At 37.0% G+C, this 21,659-nt stretch overlaps 1 protein-coding gene across 13 annotated transcripts in view; it reads right to left on the bottom strand.

Annotated features, from left to right (window-relative positions):
- The window catches only part of NAV3 (neuron navigator 3), a 518,378-nt gene that overhangs the window by 251,547 nt on the left and 245,172 nt on the right, over positions 1-21,659 (bottom strand). For 5 of the 13 annotated variants that reach the window (XM_077783524.2, XM_021528118.4, XM_077783525.2 and 2 more), the window contains exon 1: positions 5,832-6,569. The exons of 4 other annotated variants lie outside the window; for them this stretch is intronic. In XM_077783524.2, the coding sequence (XP_077639650.1) occupies positions 5,832-6,074 (243 nt within the window). In that variant the 5' untranslated portion in view covers positions 6,075-6,569. Of the gene's footprint in view, positions 1-5,831; positions 6,571-21,659 lie in introns of those variants that run through there. 4 more of the 13 variants (XM_085568746.1, XM_077783537.2, XM_085568748.1 and 1 more) reach the window with 2 other exon arrangements.

Below are 21,659 nucleotides of genomic sequence, written 5' to 3'. Positions count from 1 at the left end.
GTGTCAAGAAACTCTGTGGAGCTTGGCCCTCAGAGACTAGACAAAAATGTATTCAAGAAATTGAAAAGTCAAAGAGATATGTGATTGCAACAGATGCCTTGCTTTGGAGAGGTTTGGGGAATGCTGGGAAAGGGTCACATGAAACCTAAGTAGGTGGTGTGGAAGGGTTAGCTGAGGAAAGACAGAGATATGGAAGTAATTTATGGCACATATCTGGTATTCCAATGTGCAAAGCACTCCTGTTGACATGAACAGGAGCTCCACCCATGCATGGAAAACAGAAATGTTTGTCTTGAGATCTGTCTTTATAAAAAGTTCTCCAAGTCTGGTGTCTTGTGACAGGCAGGATTTACCACATCCCTGAAAAACTATTTAAAATTGATGAGGGAAAAATGAGAGGCTCCACGTGCATCTTAAGGACCTAGTGCAAAAGGGCTGTCTGAATGACACTAGAAGGCCTCAGAGTAAAACTGAGATGCAATGGTAAGATGCCAAATTAAATGGACCTTAAGAGTCACTTCAACAGCTCCAGCACATGCTTTTGCCTAATCAGATCAAAGTATTTAGCTTGGTTTTGTGGTACTGACATTCATTTTAGATTACTTTAACAACATTCACTTGCTACAACTAAGTCTTTTGGACCCCACTCTCTGTTGAACATGCTCCCCAGGTAGCATTGCTCTGTCCTGCTGTTCCCCAGCTTAATCATTCATAGCTCTGTACTTAAAAGAAGTTAGTCGTGTCTCTTTACTCAGGTGGACACTTTAGTATTCTTTGTAATTTCTTCCAGAAGGCCTTGCAGAAGATCAATTTCCAGAGCTCCCCTAAGATCTTCCTGTATAAAAACTGAATTGTTTCATGAACTTAGTGGGGCTGGACCCCTGTAAGAGAAGTCACAAACAACTGTCTATTCATTCTATGGATTCTAGTATCACCATACTACTAGGACCTTATTACAAGCCCCCAAAACTGAAGTATCTAAGAAAGATTTAGGTTTACATATGTGTGCTGGATCAGCTGGGGAGGCTGACTAGCACTTTCTGATAATGAACAGTGATATGAAAAATGCTGCAGGCGAGACAGGAAGACTTGATTAGGGGATACAGAGAAAAATAAATCATATTCAGTAGCCTGTAAAGATGTCTGCCAACAGGAAGGAAGAAGCAGATAAAGCAGACAGCAGCAAACAGATAGCATGAACAAAGAGAAACTGAAAATTAAAAAACCCAAAAGAAATAAGATAATACAACAGTAAAGGAATTAATTAACTCAGGAAAGAAGGCTAAAACCTTATCATCCAAGTCATATAACCAAAACACTACAACTAATATATCAGATTAATCTCAGAGAAAATTCACTTTGGAAGCATGAATTCAAGAGTATTCCTTCAAGAGCCAGGCTCTTGAAAGAAGGAAGTCTAATGATGGGAGGAAAACTTCAGGAATACAAAGCAGAGCACTGCAAGGAGCAGCCTGAGGAAGCCAGACCAGAAGACCAGCGTGCCTAGCAGGAGTTGCTGACTCCCAGCAGCTGCACAGCTTTGTGCTGGAGAGGACTCCTGGCAACACACTTGTGACTACACCATTAAATGTCTGTGAGCAGCTGAAATCAATCACACTTTCAGGTGACCTGGAGTAAAACACTGTTGCATTTTGCTACAGGTCAATATTACAGACTCACTGAAGAGAGACCCTGTAGTCCAACACCCTTACTAAAGCAGGTTCACCTAGAACAGGTTGCACAGGATTGCACCCACACAGGTTTTGAATGTCTCCAGAGAAGACTTCATAACTTCTCTGGACAGCCTGTTCCAGTGCTCTGTCATCCTCAAAGAAAAGAATTTTTGCTTGAAATTCAATGGAAATTCCTGTACTTCAGTTTGTGCCCTTTGATCCTTGCCCTGTTTCTAGGTACAACTGAACAGTCTGGCCCCAGCCTCTCAACACCCAGCCTTAAAATAATATAGTACAAAGATAGGATTCAGTGACCAAATCAGTTGGCTTTGCAAATAAATTCTTTCTTCATTCCTATAGTTTTAAGTCATTGTTTAATTTACCTTTCTACAATATCAATGGATATTTTTTTCGCTTTGTTACTGTTTAGTGGCTCAAAAGCAAAACGCAACCTACCATGTGGTGGTAGAGAAATACAAATAATACTATACCCACAGTTACAAAAATATAAGAAAATATAGTGGTGTTTTCAGACATGGTTTTGCATAAAAACATTCTATGGTCCAGCTGAACAGCAAAACTCCATCTGCTTCAAAGACAGCCAGCATTTCACCTCATGAATCCAGCAGCTGGATTCTGTTCCTGTGTACATATATAGAAATAAACTTTTGTCTATATGATACTCAGGGAAAAAGAATGCACTCTGAATACTTGTGTTCAAATATTTTGCGTGTCTATTCACATCATAAAGTGTTCATGCAGTCAGCCTAAACATTAGTGGCTTTAGCAAGAAAGCAGATGGACCTGTTGTATGAGACTTAGGTACCAAAGCACAAATTATGAAAATCTTCAACAAAAGTGTATTTGAATAAACTATACACAGAATAATTTAAATAATTAGCAACTTATTATTTGCTTGTGTAAGCTTAACTAAGTTCTAAGCAATCAAGAAAAAAGGTAAACATAATCACCTCAAACTTTTTCTACCACAGTTTTTATGATATCACTTTTATTAAACCTCAAACTTCATCATGTCCACAAACAAGAAAACAACCAAGACTACATGTACCAGTGCAACAAAATTGTGTGAGATGAGGGAAACAGCAAGTGAAAAGAGAACTGATGTTTGCTGCTGTATTCTCAACCAGCCTTGGCCTTGTGAGAGTGACAAAATTCTCAAACAATCAGGTTTGGTGAGAGTGAAGTTCATATAGGAAACAGCTGTGTGACCTACTGCATTGACATGTATAACCCAAATTTATTTTAGAATTCTTAGCATTTAATAGATAGCAACAGGATATGTCACAGTGACTACATGTGTCAATCTAAGTGCCTTGCAGATGGGATGAGAAAACTTGTGACCAGCAGTGCAGCAAATGTAAAACACCAAAGCAAGCAATGCAAAAGGCCCTGCTTTCAGCAGACAAGAGCCAAACTTAACCAGATGCTGAATTCATGTTCCATTGTCTTTTGCAGATAGAGATCCAAATTTTTCCCTTAAAAATCAGTGCTGCCTTATATGCAATGATATATGCTTATAACATAAGCATACAAGAAATATGTTAATCAGATTTTACTCTCAGTTGGAAACTCAAACCAGGTATTCACTATATTTTGATTGAAAAACCTTTTAACTGACCATTTTTATAGTTACATAGTCCCAGTTTACAGGGTTGCATACAACAGTTACACAGAGATATCACATGGATTAATGTGTTTGCTAACAAAAGGTCTATTGAAACCAGCACTCACAAATGGTCAAGCTTTGGGATGACACAACTTGTAGTGCAGAACTTGCATCTGCCCAGCAAAACTGAAGAGACATTAACTCTAACAGCACCAGCAGATCAGCTTAGAACTACTCTTTAAATAACCTACACATACTTCTGAGGCTACCCAGGTGGCATGGATCTCCATCACTGATGAAGAAAACAACATTAATGCTTTTTTCAAGGCTGATCCTTTGAAGCTTACTACTAAGAAAAGCATTAAAATAATGTCATATTCATAAATACCCATCCACCTTACAGTCCAAACCCCTTTGTCAGAAAGGTTTCTGAAACTTGCTTAAAAGGTGAATAAAAGAGCATCTTTCAAAAAATGTGCAGGGAAGAAAATTGAGTAAAGGGCTGCCACTAAGCTTTATTGGGAATGTCATACTTATAAGGGGGTAACACAGAAAGGCTTCAGAAATTAGTAACTTTTTGAATGTCCAGCACTTCTATAAATCCAGGTGGTTGGGGGAAGTTTTCAGATCATCATGTGCATGGCCTGGTCTTACAGATCATCTTTTAAAACTGCTCAGCAGCCTCCACTGAGAGCATATATAGAGAAAGACATCATGATTGGTAGGTTGATTTTGGGAAGTTGGTTTGCTTTTTGTTCTTTAGAAAAACAGTCTCTAAGATGACAGGTATTGTCAAATCAATGACATGGCAAATTGATATCACAGTTTGTGTCCATCTAGGCTGTTATTTTACTCACTAGAAGTTCAGCAGAGTTCAGGACCAGATGCCTTGGAAGGCTATGACTCCCAGTTGGTCTCCCACTAATTACTAATAGATCCCAAGTGATTTAAATACTGAAGGCAAGATACTTGATATCGTTCTCCACACTTTTACAAGTAAACAAGAAACACTTCTCAGCAGCCAATGTAACCTTTTTTTTTTTTTTTTTTTTTTTTGATGGAAAATAGTATTTGCTAGTCTAATTTACTTTTCATGGACTATCCATTAAGGAACACCATAAAAAACAAAGAAATAATATTTTCTATAAAAAGTAAGTAAACAAGCAGGAATTGCATTGTGTTGAAAAATTATTATCTTTAAACTTATGTTATCTTCATACTCTTCACATACATCTTCACATTATAGAAATGGGCTGTTCATCACTTGTGGTTATCAAGAGATGAACAGTTTGCTCCTTTTTTTACATTTCTGTGTAGGATATCTGATACCACCAATGTATCATCTCTGGGAGACAGGGAAATGTGACAGAGAAAACTCCAAGGGAAAAGTTAAGTGGCAAGACCAAATTCTCATGTGTAAATATGTGGCAAGGTTTAAAAAGGAAACCAAATGTTCAGAATCCCAACTCTATGCTTTAACCACAAAACCAACTTTCTTCACTAAAATTGAATTAACCCAGTAACTAAAAACAATGAAAAAACAAGTACATAGATGTGCATCTTGCCCCTGTAACATCTCTAATGACATTTAAGTGTTCTCAAACTAAGATACAATTAAAAATATATGTTTAATTCCAGGGTGGTAATCAGTTCCACAAACCAAGAGCAGTAGAAAAGCAGGAGGAAGTAGCCTCACAGCTTGCTGAAGCTGTGTAAACCACACATGCAGGCATAATGTACTGACTGAAAGATCTACAGAAATATATGCTGCTGACAAGAAGGGACTCAGTCAGTACTCATGTACAAAGCATGAAAAATGTTTTCAACTACAACAGAAAGCCTAGTTGAAAACCAAGCAGAAGTGCTTTTAAAAGTTAATTAGGACTCAAAAATAATCCCCTTACAAAAGAAAAAAACCCTAAGCAGTCTAAAAAATACTGTGGCATCCTACTTCAGATAATCAATTGTTTTTACATCACAATGAATTTGGGCTAGATAGGGGCTAGGAAGAAGCTATTTTGCAGAGGAGAAAAACACAAGTACTTTTCACTGAGAAGCTGTTTTTCTGGTTCAACAATTCTGCAGCAAGAATAGCCAGATTATTTGAAAATTGAAAAGAAAATCAATTGCATGTTTTTATTTTAAAAGAGCCTCCCTGTGGGAATAGGTGTGGGCGTGAGATCTCTTTTTAAATTTCATAATATAACATAAAGCTGCCAAATTTTTTTTTTTTAATATTCTGTTTACTGGGTGCCAGAATGGTTTTTCTCTCCTTATGACTCTACTGATCCTTATCAAAATTCATCTGTGAAGTAACACTAACATTTAAAAACAGAATATTTATTCAGATAGCAGCACTGAGCAAAACAAATTTTCAAGGCTGCTGTGGGATTTCAGTGGTGACAGCAAAAGTCTATTTACTCATTTACCCCCAAGTTCTGCATGCAGAAAGTTTGTATCAAAGTTTTTATTTCAAAGCAAATCAATGCTTTTTTTAGAATTAAGTTCCACAGGTAAAGTTTACAACTAACCTTGCTATCTTCGATCTCCTGGGTTTTTCCTTGAAGCGTTTTCCTCTCTCCAAAATCACAGGTTGACTTTAATGTAAGCTGACAAGAAAGCATCGAGCTCTCTGCCCCAGTAAGCTCCAAGGACTTTGGTGAGTACTTCTGTGAGCTGGTGGAGCCAAGGCTGGGTATCGGGAGGGCAGTGTGGACAGGCTTTGACCCTACAGCTGGCTGCCTCAGCTTGGAGGCAACCCCAAGCACAGGCATGGCTTCTATAAAAGTATCTTCTTTCTGCCAAAGAAAATGCTCCTGACCTCAGTCTGGTAGACTCCAGTTTCAGCAATTTCAGAGCAAATGCTTTAAACAAAAGTAGCAGTCATCTTTTCAAAAAGTCTTAAAACAATAATATTACGAGTTCCACAAGGAAGCAAAATTTTTCCTTCATCTCTCTCCTTCTCCCTCACAGCCACTCACACACACTGCTCAGTGAGTCAGTGGCTCTGTAAGACTAAACGCTCCTTTGGGGCGTGAACTTTTCTTGAAGGTGACTGCTACAGAGCTGCCTGTCTGGGATTAAAGAACTCATAAATTCGCTTTCTCTTCTTCCTGCAGCATTCCAGGTCTGTGCATTAAGTGAATGAAGGATGGGAGAAAAAGAGAGAGAGAAGAGAGGAAACCTCCCCGTACTCCAACTGTCAAAACAGCTCCGAGACCACAACACTGGAAGCAGAGACCTCTTCCTGACTACATAAATAACCAGCCCACATCTTAAAAAAAAACAACCCTATTTTTTTTTTTTTTTTCCTCTTTAAGGAAAAAAAAGGACCTGAGTAGTGGCCAAAACAAACAGCTGTTGGACGAGTTTTCATCCCGGAAATAATCTCAGCAATGAAGCTGTTTGTCTGATTCCTGGCTATTTTTCACTGCTGACAACCATGAGCTACGGTGTTTCATTCTCTGTTCCTCCCATGAAATCAGGTTAAAATCGTGCAAGAGCGTGGCTAGAAACCGACACTGAATCACACTCTGGGGTGGGTAACGTCTGTCTGTGCTATGAAAAATCCATACAAAAACAGAGCAGGATATAGAAGAACTACAAGCATTGTTAAAAGATTTAGTCAATACAGCTTTCAGAGCTCTTTTTTTTTTTTCCTTTCTTGGTGGTGGTATTAACGTCATCTATTCAGTGTTAACACTTCCCTTTCTAAAAACATTGAAAGCTCCATGAAGTCCATGTCCAACACATCATTTCTGCTTGTTGCTCACAGAAATATTCTTTCTGGCAACCTCAAATCCTTGCACACAGAAATACAAGTCAGGCAGGCAGAGCAGGCTCCATAATGAGTCATGATGGACAGTCCAAATGGTTGAGCAGCATAAACACTTACTTAAAAGAACAATTGTAAATTCCTTTGAGATCCTGTAGCAGGGGAAACCCTTTTAAACTGACATGAGGAAAAAACCTGTGCAGAAACATCACACCATTCAACTCCTAGGGGATTTTATGACCCAGCATTATAGACATGGGGTTTTTTGTTATGTCTTCCAAAATAAAACACAAGATGACTTGACTTATTCTGCCCCAATATACTACATGGTATTAACTACACCTTCCTTGAACAGTATGTGCTATTACCACCACAGATAGAAGCACAAGAGAAAATAAGAGCCCTCTGGACTTTTTTTTTTCTCAAAGCAAGGATGGCAAAAGTTTAAAAAAAGCACTGAAAAGAAAGTAAATTAGAAGCACACTAGAAAGATCTTAAATCATGCTTTTAAATTATTTTGCATAATAAACATGGGACACGTCTTGTCCTCTATCATTCATTTACAAAGATCACACTGACAAAGTAAATAAATTCAGCTCTCTGTATTGACTTACAAACTACCCTGTTCTTGTTTGTGCTTTGTAGGAGTTTAATCTGTTGTAGTAATCTGAGTTTTGAAGTGAGAATACAGAGAATGAGCAAACACATTTCAGAATCCTCTGTTTATCTGCCATTTGATTTTGCCACCATTAACAACAGATGTAATGGGTTTTGTGCAAGAATGCAGAGATAGCTTCTCTGCATTTTGGACAAGTTCAGCCAACAGGATACATCAATTTGCTCCAATGATTGGAATATTCTTGTTCAGTGTGGTATTTCAGATCTTCTGCAGAACAAAGGGGTAGAAACCTCCTTGTGCAGTCTGCATTTGTTTTCCAGCATTAAAAAGCATTGAGGCTGTGTAAAGAATTTAGATTTCTTAGGCACAACTGTTAACAGTTAACACTTCGGAAAATGCACATATGCAGACTGAAGTGGACCACAGGAAAAGAGGGATTTATCTCTTGCAAGGTTTAAGAAGATGAAAAATCCTTATGAGAATTGTTAGTCAATGATCAAGACAAAGAATAAACTACAGCCATGAGACAGAAACTTTCTTTAAAAGAACGTTGCCAAAAAAACGTAATTGAATCTTATTACTTCCCAGGGTTATAATTTTACAAAATAATGCACTTTGGTAATCTTGCTGATCTTCTTTTGAATATGAATGATGAGGTCATGATACCCACAGTCTCTTTTGCAACCCATTTTCCCAGCCCAGAAACCCTGAAAGTAATAAGTAAGCAAACTTACTAGGAGTCATCTGTAATACTGGATTTGGAAACAATGATGTGAGGCTGGTGTTACTGCTATGCTTTTGAAATATTTTTTTTATTATATGTTGACTTTAAAGCTAGTACCAGGTCAGGGCAATCAACTTCAGAACCCCAACTACCTAGAATATGTACAACGAGAAATCGCAGAAGTGCTTCCAGTCTACTGAGGATGCAAAAAAGAGTATGCAAGATTCTTTGCAGTAATCATGAAAAATAATGGAGGAAAACAATTATATTCTGTAAGAATTATATTCTGTAAGTAAGAATGCAGCTACAAGTCTAGTCTTCCTTTGCTTATCTTCTCTAATTCTAAGCAAAAGATAAATAAACAAACATCTGCCACTCTTTGAAATCACTCAGCTACAATTTTTGCTTGAAAGTCTTTGTGTACCTCATGGTGAATGTGGGTTTTGTGAAGGCTTTCTTGAGGGAAAGATATTTAAAAACTAAGCTTCAGTACTGTTTTCCACACAAACAGGAAAGTACAGGATAAAGCATCTTTGGACAACATACACAAACTATCACCATATGCTGGTGGGATGACACTGCAGGCAAAAGGTGTCCAAAGATCCTCTAAGGGAATGAATTGTGGGGAAAGGGCAAAGTTAGATGCTGCAAAGAAGGGCACATTGTCAGGCATCAAGCTGACCATGTGAACTTGGTAGCATTTTCTTCAGGATCTCTGTTGTGGAAAGCTAAGTGGCTGCCAAGCAGGGCAGACAGGGAGAACTCCAAGTTAAAATGAGGATGATTTAGATATGTGTGAATAATGTTCAAACAGAAAAAAGGCATATCTGTGAGAAATAGGGGTGGAGAAGGCTATAACCCGGAGTTACATGAAATCAATCACAACACTGGCATGAGGGACAGAAATATTACAGTCAGAATAGAGAAAGCACTGAGTAAGGAGATATGACTAACAGAGTAAGGGACACACATACTGACTTGGTTGCATTAAACTGATACATCTAGAAAGGGACTGCAGAGAAACATGTCAGGCTAAGCATTGTTCAGAGATGAACTGCAGGTTTATAATTTATCCCCTTAGACTTTAGAGTAGACATCCTCCAGCCAGGCAGGTAGGGGACATCATCTGGATTCAGAAGGATAAATACAGATCATGACTGAAGTCCTGACACAAGGGAAATGATGTGCAGGAAAGGTTGGAGACTTATGAGGAAGGCAGAAGAAAACTAAGATGTGGGAAAAGATAGAGGGTAGCATTTCAATTGGGACACTGGGTAAGAAGATAAAAGTGTAAAGGGGAACCAAAAAATGGGGAAACAGAGCAAAGGTCAAAACAATCTTTAGTAGTTTTATCATCGGTAGTGGCAGTTCCAGTGATATGTTGAAAGCAGGGCCACTGTTTTAGCTGATAAAATAGTGACAATCTAGCTGTAAAGCATGACTGAAAGTGTCACACAATCAACATTTTTACAGAAATTATAGATTATATTAATGATATGTACCTCAAAGTTAGACAGCATGTATGCATTCAGTATAATAGTCCTCAAATCTTAAAAAAAATTTAGTATTTATTTCAAATAGCAGGAGCAAACACACCTGAAGTCTAAACCGCTTCATAAAAGAAGGTATCAGTCACTTGTAATGTTATGGTGAATTTTTGTTCTCAGGACTGAACAGAAATAACTGTTCACAGCACAACACCCCAGCATGTATTTCCTTTCCTTCATTGAGTCTGATACCAATGCAAATCCCATGAAGGTTGCTCCTCTTCTGCACCCGCAGCCCTCAGACAAACTGTTCACATGAACTGAACAGACAGCTGGCAGTGTGTCCCAAAGCACAGGAAATATCAAGAGAGGGGACACCTGCCTCAAAAGTGGAGCCAAGATATTTGTTTGCTCCTTCTGCTCTATGATCTTCAACAAGGAAGCTGTTGCATGTGTAGAGGGTCAAACAGGAAATGTCAGGGGTCCAGAGACTGCAGAGCTCTGTTCTGAGCTATTTCCCCACTTCATCCCACTGGTGTAGCAGCTGTGTATAGAGTTTACATGAGCCAGGCCAACTTCGGAATGAGCCGATACAATCACAAGATTTTGTGCTCACTCATTTCAGGTTGAGCATAAAGTTTTCCCCAGCTGGGGATGGACAACTCTTTAAAAAGCAACCAATGGTTCTAAAATATGGAAGGTACATGAATCAAGATGATTTATTTATTTACTCCAGATAAGACAGGTTTAAACTTTAAAAGTGCAAGTAAGATGCACACCGCATGTCTGTCTGGTGTAACAAAATATGTTCAACCTGTTAGATACTGATGAGACAAATCCTTCAGCTCCAACTCATGTTCACAGCATAATTCTATGAACATTATTTTTGTTATTACAAAATTCAGGTGAAACCATTAGTCTCAAGGCAAGACATTTAGCAAGTATTTAATCCTATCTGCAAGTATGTACTGCTACTGAGTAAGCTGCTGTTGTTTTTCTTAACAGCTTTGTATTCCAAAAGATATATAATCCAAAGCCCAGTTACACTCACAGAAAAAGGTGCATCCGGCTTCCTAAAGGAAATCCTTCTGCTTTGGCTAAATGTTTGGGGAAGTTTTTCAAAGAGGACAATTTTTAAATAAGGATATAGTTTTATCATCTGAACAATTTGGCTTTTCAAAACTCAGACAGAAGTTTAAAAGGCGTTTGAAAGCATTAACTGACAAAGTGACTAGTTTTTATATAATTAATTCATGCTGTACATTTGCAGCATCTTCCATCAGGTATTTTCAAACCTTTATGTGCAATTTAGTACCATACTACCCTGTGAAGTATATAAGGTATATTAAAATATTGTCAAGTGGAACCATGAGGTTAAATGATCTTCCCAGGTCCAAATGGGGCTTCAGTACTTTCTTTCTTAAGTAGTGGTTTGTTTGTTTTGTTTTTTTTTTTTAATTCTATACCTGTGTGGGTTAAGAATTACAATTTTTTCTCTTTGTTGTCCACTCTATTTAATCATGAAGTATTTGGCTTAAAGGAATTGAGCTTAAATACTATAGGATTGGAAAACATAAACTTAAATTTTAGGAGGATAAGAAAGAACTGATGGCAACTGAACACACTATGTAAGTATTTACATACTGATCTACTGGCTAGACCACACAGCCAGCTGGTAAAGCTTAATGAAAGGATCAGCTTTTCTCTTTGGGAGGTGGAAGAGGAAAAGGGAAAGAAAAGGATATTCTGTTTGTTCACATAAGGATATTCTGTTTGTTCTTCACAAACGGTGAAGACTCTCAAAGTTGATGTTAACTGCAGCTAACAAGGAATATGCCCACAATCAGCATAAACTGGTCAGAAATTTAATAGCCATCCTAAGGATTGAAGTCACAGCTTTTCTACCTTTTTTTCCTTGTCTCCTTGCTTTCTCATTTACAAAGACTCTCCAGGACACAGTCATTGCATGCACACTGGATTCTCCAGTATCCTCCTGGACACTGACAGGTATCTTCATCTTTTTCCATTTCTGCTTTCACCCCAATTTGTCGTTTTTCCTCTGAAAGGATTTCTGGCTTTGTATCACTTTTGGTGGGCCCTGTTGAATTATGATTTCTACTGCTTGCCCTACGTTTTTCTGTCTTAGAATACGTTACTTCAGTGATGCATTGTCAAAGAGCATTTCTCCCATGTATCAGGGTAATTAAGAACTACAGCTCTTTGTAGAACCGCTAGAAAAAATGTCTAAGGTAGACACAAGAAAACCAGACATTTATAGAATGTGTAATTAAGCTCTTAAGTGATAACATTACTTTCAGTGTAAGTGGTGAGGAACAGAATTCCTAGCCTGTTTCTAATAATTATATTGATGGAAGAAGTTTTGTTCCATTTGAAATTTTGATCAAAGTTTAAATTATCTGGTGTTCCCCTCAAAATATGGTCCTCATGAATTCTCTGCAATCACTACTGCCTTCAATACGAATTCCCCTGGAAAAAAAATTTCCCAATGTATATACACCCCAAAAATTTTGATGGAATATTTCAGTTGATTCTAGGAGACACTTTTAAGTCCTAATTAGATGAGAAGGAAATTGGTGTTATTTTCAGTTAATCAAAGCTGTTCTGACTCTCGATACTAACTGTGAACTGTTCAGAACTTTCATCCAAAATTTCTTCAGAGAAATTGACTTGCTTTACTTACTATGAAATTTCCTAACAAACTGTAAAAAATAACTCATAAAAAGAAACTGCGACTAAGCAGGAAGGAATCTGCTGATTATCTGCCATCAGGTGCCTGGCAGAGTGGCAAACCTATGCTTTCATCTGCCGGAAACTTTCCTCCTATGAGCACTGTGGATCCGATAGAGGGTTTCAAAATCACAGTTATGCTGGCATTCACTTTAGCATTGCAGTGAAAAACTCCTCCATAAGGTTCCCACTGGTATATTAAAAAAAAAAGTTACTGTAGAAAAATAGCTTAGAAACATCTGCTACAGTCATGATCAGACTCTTGGCCAAGTGCAGAAACAACAGTAAGAGGCTTTGAAGCCAATCAGCTTTGCTATCACCAGCAGATACCTCTGCAGTCAGTGGAAATTACTGCACAGAGAATTTAGAAGATATGAAGAAAACTTGCTCTGCCAAAAGTGCATATAGACAACAATGAAGAAAGAACAATTTTTTAACAAGAAAAGGTGCATGAAAATGAAAACTGAAGGAGGAGTGAAAGGTTAGCAATAGGTGTTAAAAAAAAAAAAAAAAAAAAGACTACATTAATACTTAAAGAATACTTCATGAAAACAAAGATGGATATATTTTAGGGGATTTACTTTGATATTTGGCCTTAAACAACTGCAAGCTGCACTGCAACTGGAAGAGCACTTTTGACTCATGATATACTGTCTGCTTCCTTCTTGCTTTGAGACTGTAATCATTCAATGCCAACTTGCATCCCCCACAGTTCATACCTACTGTAGCTATACCACCTCTACCCATCTGCTACCCCAGAGCTTGATCTAAGTAGTATATATTGCATGCTATTTCCTCACTGCATTACCACTGCATGGTATTCCTCAGTGCTTATCAGTATAGTGGAATGATCCCAGCAATGTTTGGTTTCCTGTTGGCCTTTGCAGATAGTCATCATAACTAATTTTGTTATCAAGTAACCCTTCCTACAATACCCATATTATTTTCATCTTCTTTAACCACATAAATATTTTATATTTATCCTACATTTCCTGTAATTTGCAGTAATTCAGGAGACACTGATACACATTTTAAAGATTTCCTATGGCAAACATAACGCCTCAACATAAAGAATTAAGAACAGTCACATTTTTGGTGAAGCATTACAAGATCACCATTATGTCACCTTCCCTGGCACAATTCCCATCAGAAAATCTGGCATTTACAGTGCTCTCATGCTGGGTGGATGTACTGGTGAAGCACTACCTCCCATGGCAGTGCTAGGTTTACAGCTTGACTATATGATTTTAAGGGTCTTTTCTAACCTAAATAATTGCATGATTCTATAGGCCACACAGTTCCCTTGCACACCATCTCTTCCTAATAGTCGGAGGCACCATCCTGAGTGCTGGATCTTTTCTGTGGCCAGTACTTTTATTTTGGATCTCAGGGTGCTACATGAAGAACAGATATTGTACCTTGAAGTCACTCTAAGGTTTTTGTTTTGTTTTGATAAACAGATATGCTCTTTTAAACATGTGTTTTGTGCCACTTGCCTACTCTTAATGAGAAGTTATGACAACACTATACAGAATCCACATTTTTCAACAGTGTTTCCTCACCAGAAAACTACACACACTGTGGTTTTCCTGCTCTTGTCTTGTGCTTGGCCAGCTTGGAACTCTGGCAGAGAGGGTCACCCACCTCTACCTGCAAAATATTAAGCAGACAGGCCTTGTGTGTCAATGAATGAAAAACCTTGACCATGTATAGTTGAGCTGTAAGTGGGTTCTCTTTTCTTTCAAATAAAAGTAGGCCTAATGCACATACTAAAAATCTCAACCATCTGCCTCTATCTCCTGTTGGCCATATGTAAACATTTCCTACAATGAGCCTTGAAAGCTTGTGCCTTTCTCCATTCTGCTGTGCTCAGAGCGTGCTCCAGGCCAACTTCTGAAATGTGTTCTGTATGTCACTAGACTAAACCTTCCAGGTTTTGATCAATAAGTGTCAAGGAACTGCTGTTTTTCATTAGCAAACATCTCCCATCTATGCTAAACCCCACACCTTGTGTCATCCCAACAAAAATCTAAGCGTAAATTACAATAGCAGCTTTTCCGGTCAGCAAGTTGCATTTCCTCACTGCTACTCTATATAGGATGCATGATTTTATCTTTTGCGTGTATCTTTATGTACACATGACTATGCATGTTCAACATGTCAGACAGACATTAATGCCATTTGAGCAATTCACCTGGGTTGTTTTATCTTCCACCAAAAAAAAAAAAAAAAAAAAAAAAAAAATAGAAACCATCAAACCCTCAATAGCACACAGCTGTCAAAAATAACTTCAAATCCTGCAGATGTTAGATGCTTTCTTCCTGCTTCTCTGCGTACTGGATAGAAATATTACCTTACAGATGTGGCATGTTATTTAGAAAAAAAAAAAAAAAGGAAGCTGTGTTTATATGCTGGTCTTACCTTCAAGTGTTAGAAAAGTGCTAGATGGGAGACAAATAACACAACTTCTCTCCCAGCTTTCATCCATCAGTTGAGCTTTTAGAACTGACATATGTAATAAGCATTTGGCAGACATAAAAGTAACATCAGCATTCAGAAATTAAAAAATAAAACAGAAAGCCAAAATAATTTTTTCCACCTACAATAGCCCTATGATGAGCTACAAAGAAAGCACAGTTTTATCAAAACCAGGATGGAGACTATACTGGTTATTTAGCTGCAGAATCCAGCTAAACAGACACTGTAAGGCACAAATCAGCAAGAACTAAGTTAACAGCCACTAGCGAAAATGTCACTGGTGGCATGTGCACCTTCAATGGTGACAATGGCAGAAGCTATTTTCTTCAGATAGATATGTGTTTAGAAAGAAAAGGTCTTCATTACATGTTCGTGTGGCATCACAGCCAACCACACAGTAATTTTCCTGATAGATCCAGGAAGATTTTCTATTGGTAAAAAACTGTGATTCCCACTACTTTTCTAGGCCAAGTACAAGACATACAGTACAGTCCCTCTCTCTGTTTAGAAAAGATGTCATTAGATTCCATACATTATTCTTTTCTAGTCCTTTATTTTTTTTCTTAAATTCTCTTTGAAAGTTTTAGTTTGCATTCCATTCACTTCTCTGCACCCAGTGGAGGGAATATTCTCCAGAATAAGAACAAGATGTGCAGGCAATATTTTTATTTTCTTTTCAGAAACCATTGCAGCACAGCATTACAATTTCTGCAGTACAAACCACCCGAGCAACACTACAATCTGTAACTAGCAGACTATTCAAAAATCTCCTCCAATAAGCTGTCAAAAGATTCTGGTCTTCTCTGAAACCTACTTCAATTTAGGAAATTTCCAAATATCACATTATTTTGGTTTTAGCTGTATATTTTACTCATCTAAACTATAATCCAGTTACTTTTGCTTATATTGCTCTACTTTTTAGCTTTCTATAGAATTTCTTGACTCTAATATACCTGAGCACTTTTATTCTGCCTTACATAATAAACCTGAAGCAGTCCAATGCCTAATACCATGGGATGTTAATGGAAGGAGCAGAAGTCTATATTTGCTTGAATATATTAGCTAAAGATGATGGACGAGGAGGGAAAGAATAAAAGAGGGCTTCACAATGTGCAGTCTGCTTTCTGACCTGGAAAAGGCTTCCTTTTGTGATTAGAGTTTGTGTTCCAGGCTAGTTACATTCTGGCCAAATTGATTTTCCCACCCTTACATAAGTGAACTCTGTTCTTCATTATATGGGTGTAAATCTGCAGCAAAAACTTTGAACTTCCAATGAGCAATTTTAGATTTATGCCAGAGTAATTGAGAGCAGAATGTAGCCTCTTGGTTGTTCACAGATATTATACTATTAAAGATTTCTATCCTCCAACACACTTGTGACTATTCAACTTCACCACAGCCTCCCCTTCTCTCCTTTAAGCTATTCTACAAGTTGACACAATATTTGGAATTTTTAACACAAATCATATTTGGAAATATTTTACTTCCAAATCAAGGGAAAATGTAACTACTGAGAATGTATGTATCAAGAGGAGCTTTTTTTCCTCAGAGAAAATCTTTAAGAACAATACAGAAGCATTCTTCTGTGCTGACACAGGCTGCATGCATGACTGTCCAGCTCTTTTTCAAGTCTGCAGAACTGTTATTATTTATTAATCTCTAGACTGCTAATATTAGTCAAATAGCAAGCAGCTCAAAAAGTTCACTAAATCTATATCTTTAAATAATTACACAACTATTTTGTAACCACTGAACTCATTAAAAATAAAAAAAAATTTTTCAATTACGTTTACTTTGTATCTTGCTGCATAAACTTTATCCATGGTATAAGTTTAATTAATTACAGTGAGTTTTCCTCCAGCAGGAAAGAATTTATTGTTTATATTACATGCCAACAATTTTCTAGGTCTAACAAAATATTAATTTTTCTTATGTATAATTTCTGTTTAATAATTTATCCCAGTAGGGTTTTTTTAAAAAAACAATTTTTCTGATAATGTCACCCTTTGTTTGCTCTTCACAGAAGCCAGCAGGGTCTCAGAGATATTCTTGTGCATGCTAGTGGCTGCAACCCACCCTGTTTGTTCACATCACACTAAAGTACCTGAAGCTCAGAAATTCTGACATTGCCCAACTGTGACTAGAGAATTGCTTTTCTTTGATCTTTGATTTCAAGAATTCACTTTCCCCCTCTTTGTGGAAAGACAGTTGGTTTTAATTAAAAAAAAAATGAAAACATTAAACTGGAGAATTTCCCAACAGGAAACAGAGTTAAAGTGAGCCAAACCTTAATGCCATACCTTTTGGATCATGCCCTCAGCAGGGTGTAAATATCCAGTCATTTTAAACTTCAGCTTAGGCCATCTTAAGTTCTCACTAATATCTGAATTTACAGTGTACAAATGAAATCAAAATCTTACAAAACAACTATTTCTCAAACATGGCTTCAAGCTATGCTATTGAAAGGCTAGAATTTTAAAAGTTTATACTTTAAAGGTCTCTGAGTAAGCAATTCTCACTGATTTCAATGAAAGGGAGAGGAAAAATCCATTCGTAATTACAGTGGTCTCAGGGAACCCAAGAACCAAGCCCAATTTCCACAAAAATCTTTCCACAGACAGAAATCTTTCCATAGACTTTGGTGGCCACATGTGCTAAACAGTTCTCACTCAAGGACTCTGAGGCTGGGATTATACTATTCACTTATGTAAATGAGTTCAAAGAAAATGTAGAAATTAGTGGGAATGGTATAAACTTTAGGAGCACTATGAGATTTGCTTAAATTGGCAGGCTAAACTATTCAGCATCACTTCTATAAACTCTTTGAAACAAATTTGGCTTAAGCAGAAGCTCTTCTGAACTGATTAAAAAACTTATCAAGGCTGCTTTTAAAGATTTATTTATTCAAATTCTCCTATGATACTGGCAGCCAAGTTGAAGTCAAAACTCTACTGCGATTGGAAAAAATCATTTGAATGTCAGTGGGTTATGTAAAACCTGAGACTTTTTGCCCAGAAGTAAATCTGTGAATGTTATATTGAAAATGCTAGTCTAAGAAGTCAGAAAAGAATTTAGAATCTGAAAGCCTCAGATACTTTTTAAATTATTTTGAATCCATATAATATGTTGGTTTCCCCTTTCTGGGGATAGGTCACTGAGAGAAGCCATTGCTTTTTTGCCATGATATAAGAATAAAATGTCTATTCCCAAATGCCTTCCAAATTCCAAGTCTCATGCCCTGGAGTTTTGACCCTAAAGGCAGAGCTCCCAGAGTCTTTTTGAAGTCGATTAGAAACCTTCTTATAGCTATTAACTTTATACAGATGAGACTGGATATAGCAATGAAAAGCAGTATCAAACCTCAGTAGTCTTTTTCTATTTGTTTCAAGATAAGAATCATAACCACAGGACCCCAAGATCTGTACAGAGAACAAAGAAGTCTGTCCTCCCTTAGGGAATATAGTGGGTGAAAGACATCATCCAGATTTTGCTGGTAATACCTCAACATATGCCAGCCTGTTTGAAGAGATCTGAACTGTCAAATCAGGAAACCATCAAAACTATGATACTAAGAAAAATATAGTGAGAGATCATGATCTTACAGTCAGTAGGATTCAGATGGAACAGACTAGATACTCAGAAAAAGTATCTACTTGCAGGAAAAGCAAGATGAGAGCCTATCACCATCCATCATCCATCTATGTCAAAAGTATTATGGGAGTCTGGCCACTCATTATTCTTGTATTCATTTTATTCGTATGCCTATCTATTGAATATTGAATATTGTTGTATTCTTTTGCTTACAGTAATGATTGTTTATAAGTCATGACCTGGATTCTACAGTAATTTCATCATTACCCATTCTACTGTCCTTCAGCTGATCAATGTAGGAAAAAATCCACATTATTATGCATAGCCTATGACTGCATTTCAGTTAGAAAATCCTATGATTTAAGCTTCCTTCTAATCCTTCTAGAGCCCTTAATTATATAGATTTGGAAATGTATCCTATAACTATTATGGGTCCAGTTTGAAATTAATACTTGGGTTTTTTCCACTTTAACAAAATTCCTAACTCACCATAATTTTTTTTACTTTAAAGATTCCATTATAATTCCAAGTTTTATAAACTCTTAAAGAGGGGAACTGGAGAGTCACCAGACATTTTTTCTGCTTGCAGCTGAATCTGTGTTGAAACAATCTCTAGATTGTTAGATGTACACATAAATAGCTGTAGTTAATGAACAATTTTAAAATTTTCTTTCTCACATTAAGTCAAATATGATGAGATATAGATTAAAATATATAAGTTCAATTGTAGTGAAAAAAGTTAAGGCATACTAGAAGCTTTCAGCTGTACACTAGGGTAAGGTACTTCCTAAAGGTTTGATCCTGCAGCTCTGGCACATATTCATTTCTCATCACCATCATGAGTTCAATCATCACATGCAGACTATAAAGCCATATCCATTTCAAGTCATTAAGCTGAACTTGCAAGTTGAAGCTGGTGGGAGTTGTGCAGATACAGGACGGTAGCTGGCTCTGAGATTTTTGCTAATTTGTTCACTTTCCTTTGAAGCACAAAAGCAGGAAAGAAAACCACATGAAATATTAAGTCATCCTGCATTTCCAGGAAAGTTCTGAAACAATTAAAAGCTACTACCTTAATATACAGATGTTAGTCACTTCTCTAAGAAAGCCAGAAAAACTGTAACAGGAATAATAAACTTTGTACTTACAACAGCAGAGTTTATGTTTGGTTTTTATCCACTGAGCATTAAAATATCTATTGAGCACTCAATAAATAATAGTAAAAACACAGGCTGTTATATTTCAGGCAATAATGATTTTATTAGGAAATTGATTTAGATATTCCTCCAGCTTTAAAGACATATGGCCATCATGGATTCATATATGGACTGGGAATTGACAAAGAGAATTTATAAAAACATGAGGATACAGATGGCAACAAAATAAATGTTTCAACAAAAAACATATTTCTTAATATATTAAGAAAATCTAAATTCCAGACTGAAAATTGCTAACACCAAATTATTCCTTCTTTACTTTTAAAAACAGTTCTGCTTCTTGTCTGAAAACTACTTTGTTCTCTTTCAAAATTCTTCTTTCAAACTGACCTGTTTAAGTTACATTTTGAATCAGGTAGTGATAAAGTTCAGTGACTAATTTAATTTTAAAAAAGCACTGAAAAGCATCTTTGCCACATTTCTTCCAGATATTTTACTCTTAATTTTACAAGTGTTTCATTTCAAAACATTCTAGATGGTTTATTTATAAAATGCATTTAAAACATATTAGATCAAACAAAATACTTTTCTCTCTCTGAAACAATTAAAAAATTTTAAAATAGAGTTGTACAGCTGTAAGGCAAAAGAATAGCTGATGTTGGCAAGCAGCTGTTGTGCAACATGCGTTTTGCAAATGAATCATAATTGTGTCTCTTGAAACTTGTGCTCCCCCATCTGTCTGTTGTATCCGTTACAGAGAGGAACGTGTCTCTATGAAATTATGGACTACATTTTGTATTATGTTAGAACACATGTCTAATCTTGCCCAAAGCAAACCTCTCAAATTCCTTTCCAGACAGCTGCCCTTCCTGCAAAAGATGCTTGACATCTTAGTGGAAGAGTAACACTGAAAAGCCATTGAAACTGCAATTTGAAGCCTACTTCTTCAACTGTAAAGTCTACTTCATCTGTTTGACTAACAGATGAATAAAGTTATCCCATATCATAGCTATTAAATTCTAGGCAGGGAGTCACTTGAACTGAGAAGGCAACTTAGTATAGAAGGGAGCCTTTGAGAAAACCAGTAGAAGTCATAGTTAAGCCTAGTCTGTACTAAAAGAAAGGAAACACACAAGAGAGTAAGAGGATTAAAGAGGCAGAAAGGATTTTGCCTGTTCTAGGACACATGCAAGCACAAATTCATCTCATGGATCTTCCCAGATCTATGTCCAAGCAAGCCAGGTCCAGCTGTAATTATGTTCAACAGAGAGAAACTAGAGGCTGTTTTGAGTATGACACTAACCAACCTCCTGAGATGGCTGTTTCCTTCCACTGACCACTGCCAGTCTCCTGTAGGTATGACTGGATTGATATGACAAGGCTACAGTTTCAAGTTACAACAAATGAGGCAAAACCACTGAATTACTCAATTAGACTAATCACACCTTTGTGCTCCTGACCCCAGCATTACTCCCAATTGCATGCCACAGGCCTCTTCTCCTTGGCAGTGCCAATTGTGACTATAAATTTAATTGATCCATTTTTAAACAAACCTCTTTTCCCCTATGGATTTCTTTCTTTCTTTTTTTTTTTTTTTTATATTTCCTAAAGGTGGGATAATTAGCCTAATCTAACTCGAGAATAACCAACAACTTTTTGTGAAGAATGGAAAATATGTCTTCAGATCATGCCTGATAGAAGATAGAATTAAACTTGGACTAGCCAGAACAAGGACAAATACCCCACCTCCCGAGCTGACTCTGAATAAGTCCCAATGCCA

This window comes from Lonchura striata, chromosome 1A (genome assembly GCF_050655825.1).
Source record: "Lonchura striata isolate lonStrDom1 chromosome 1A, ASM5065582v1, whole genome shotgun sequence".
In the NCBI taxonomy this organism is placed as follows: Eukaryota; Metazoa; Chordata; class Aves; order Passeriformes; family Estrildidae; genus Lonchura; species Lonchura striata.
The sequence above is the reverse complement of the archived record's forward strand: the minus strand, read 5'-3'. Positions and strand labels throughout refer to the sequence as shown.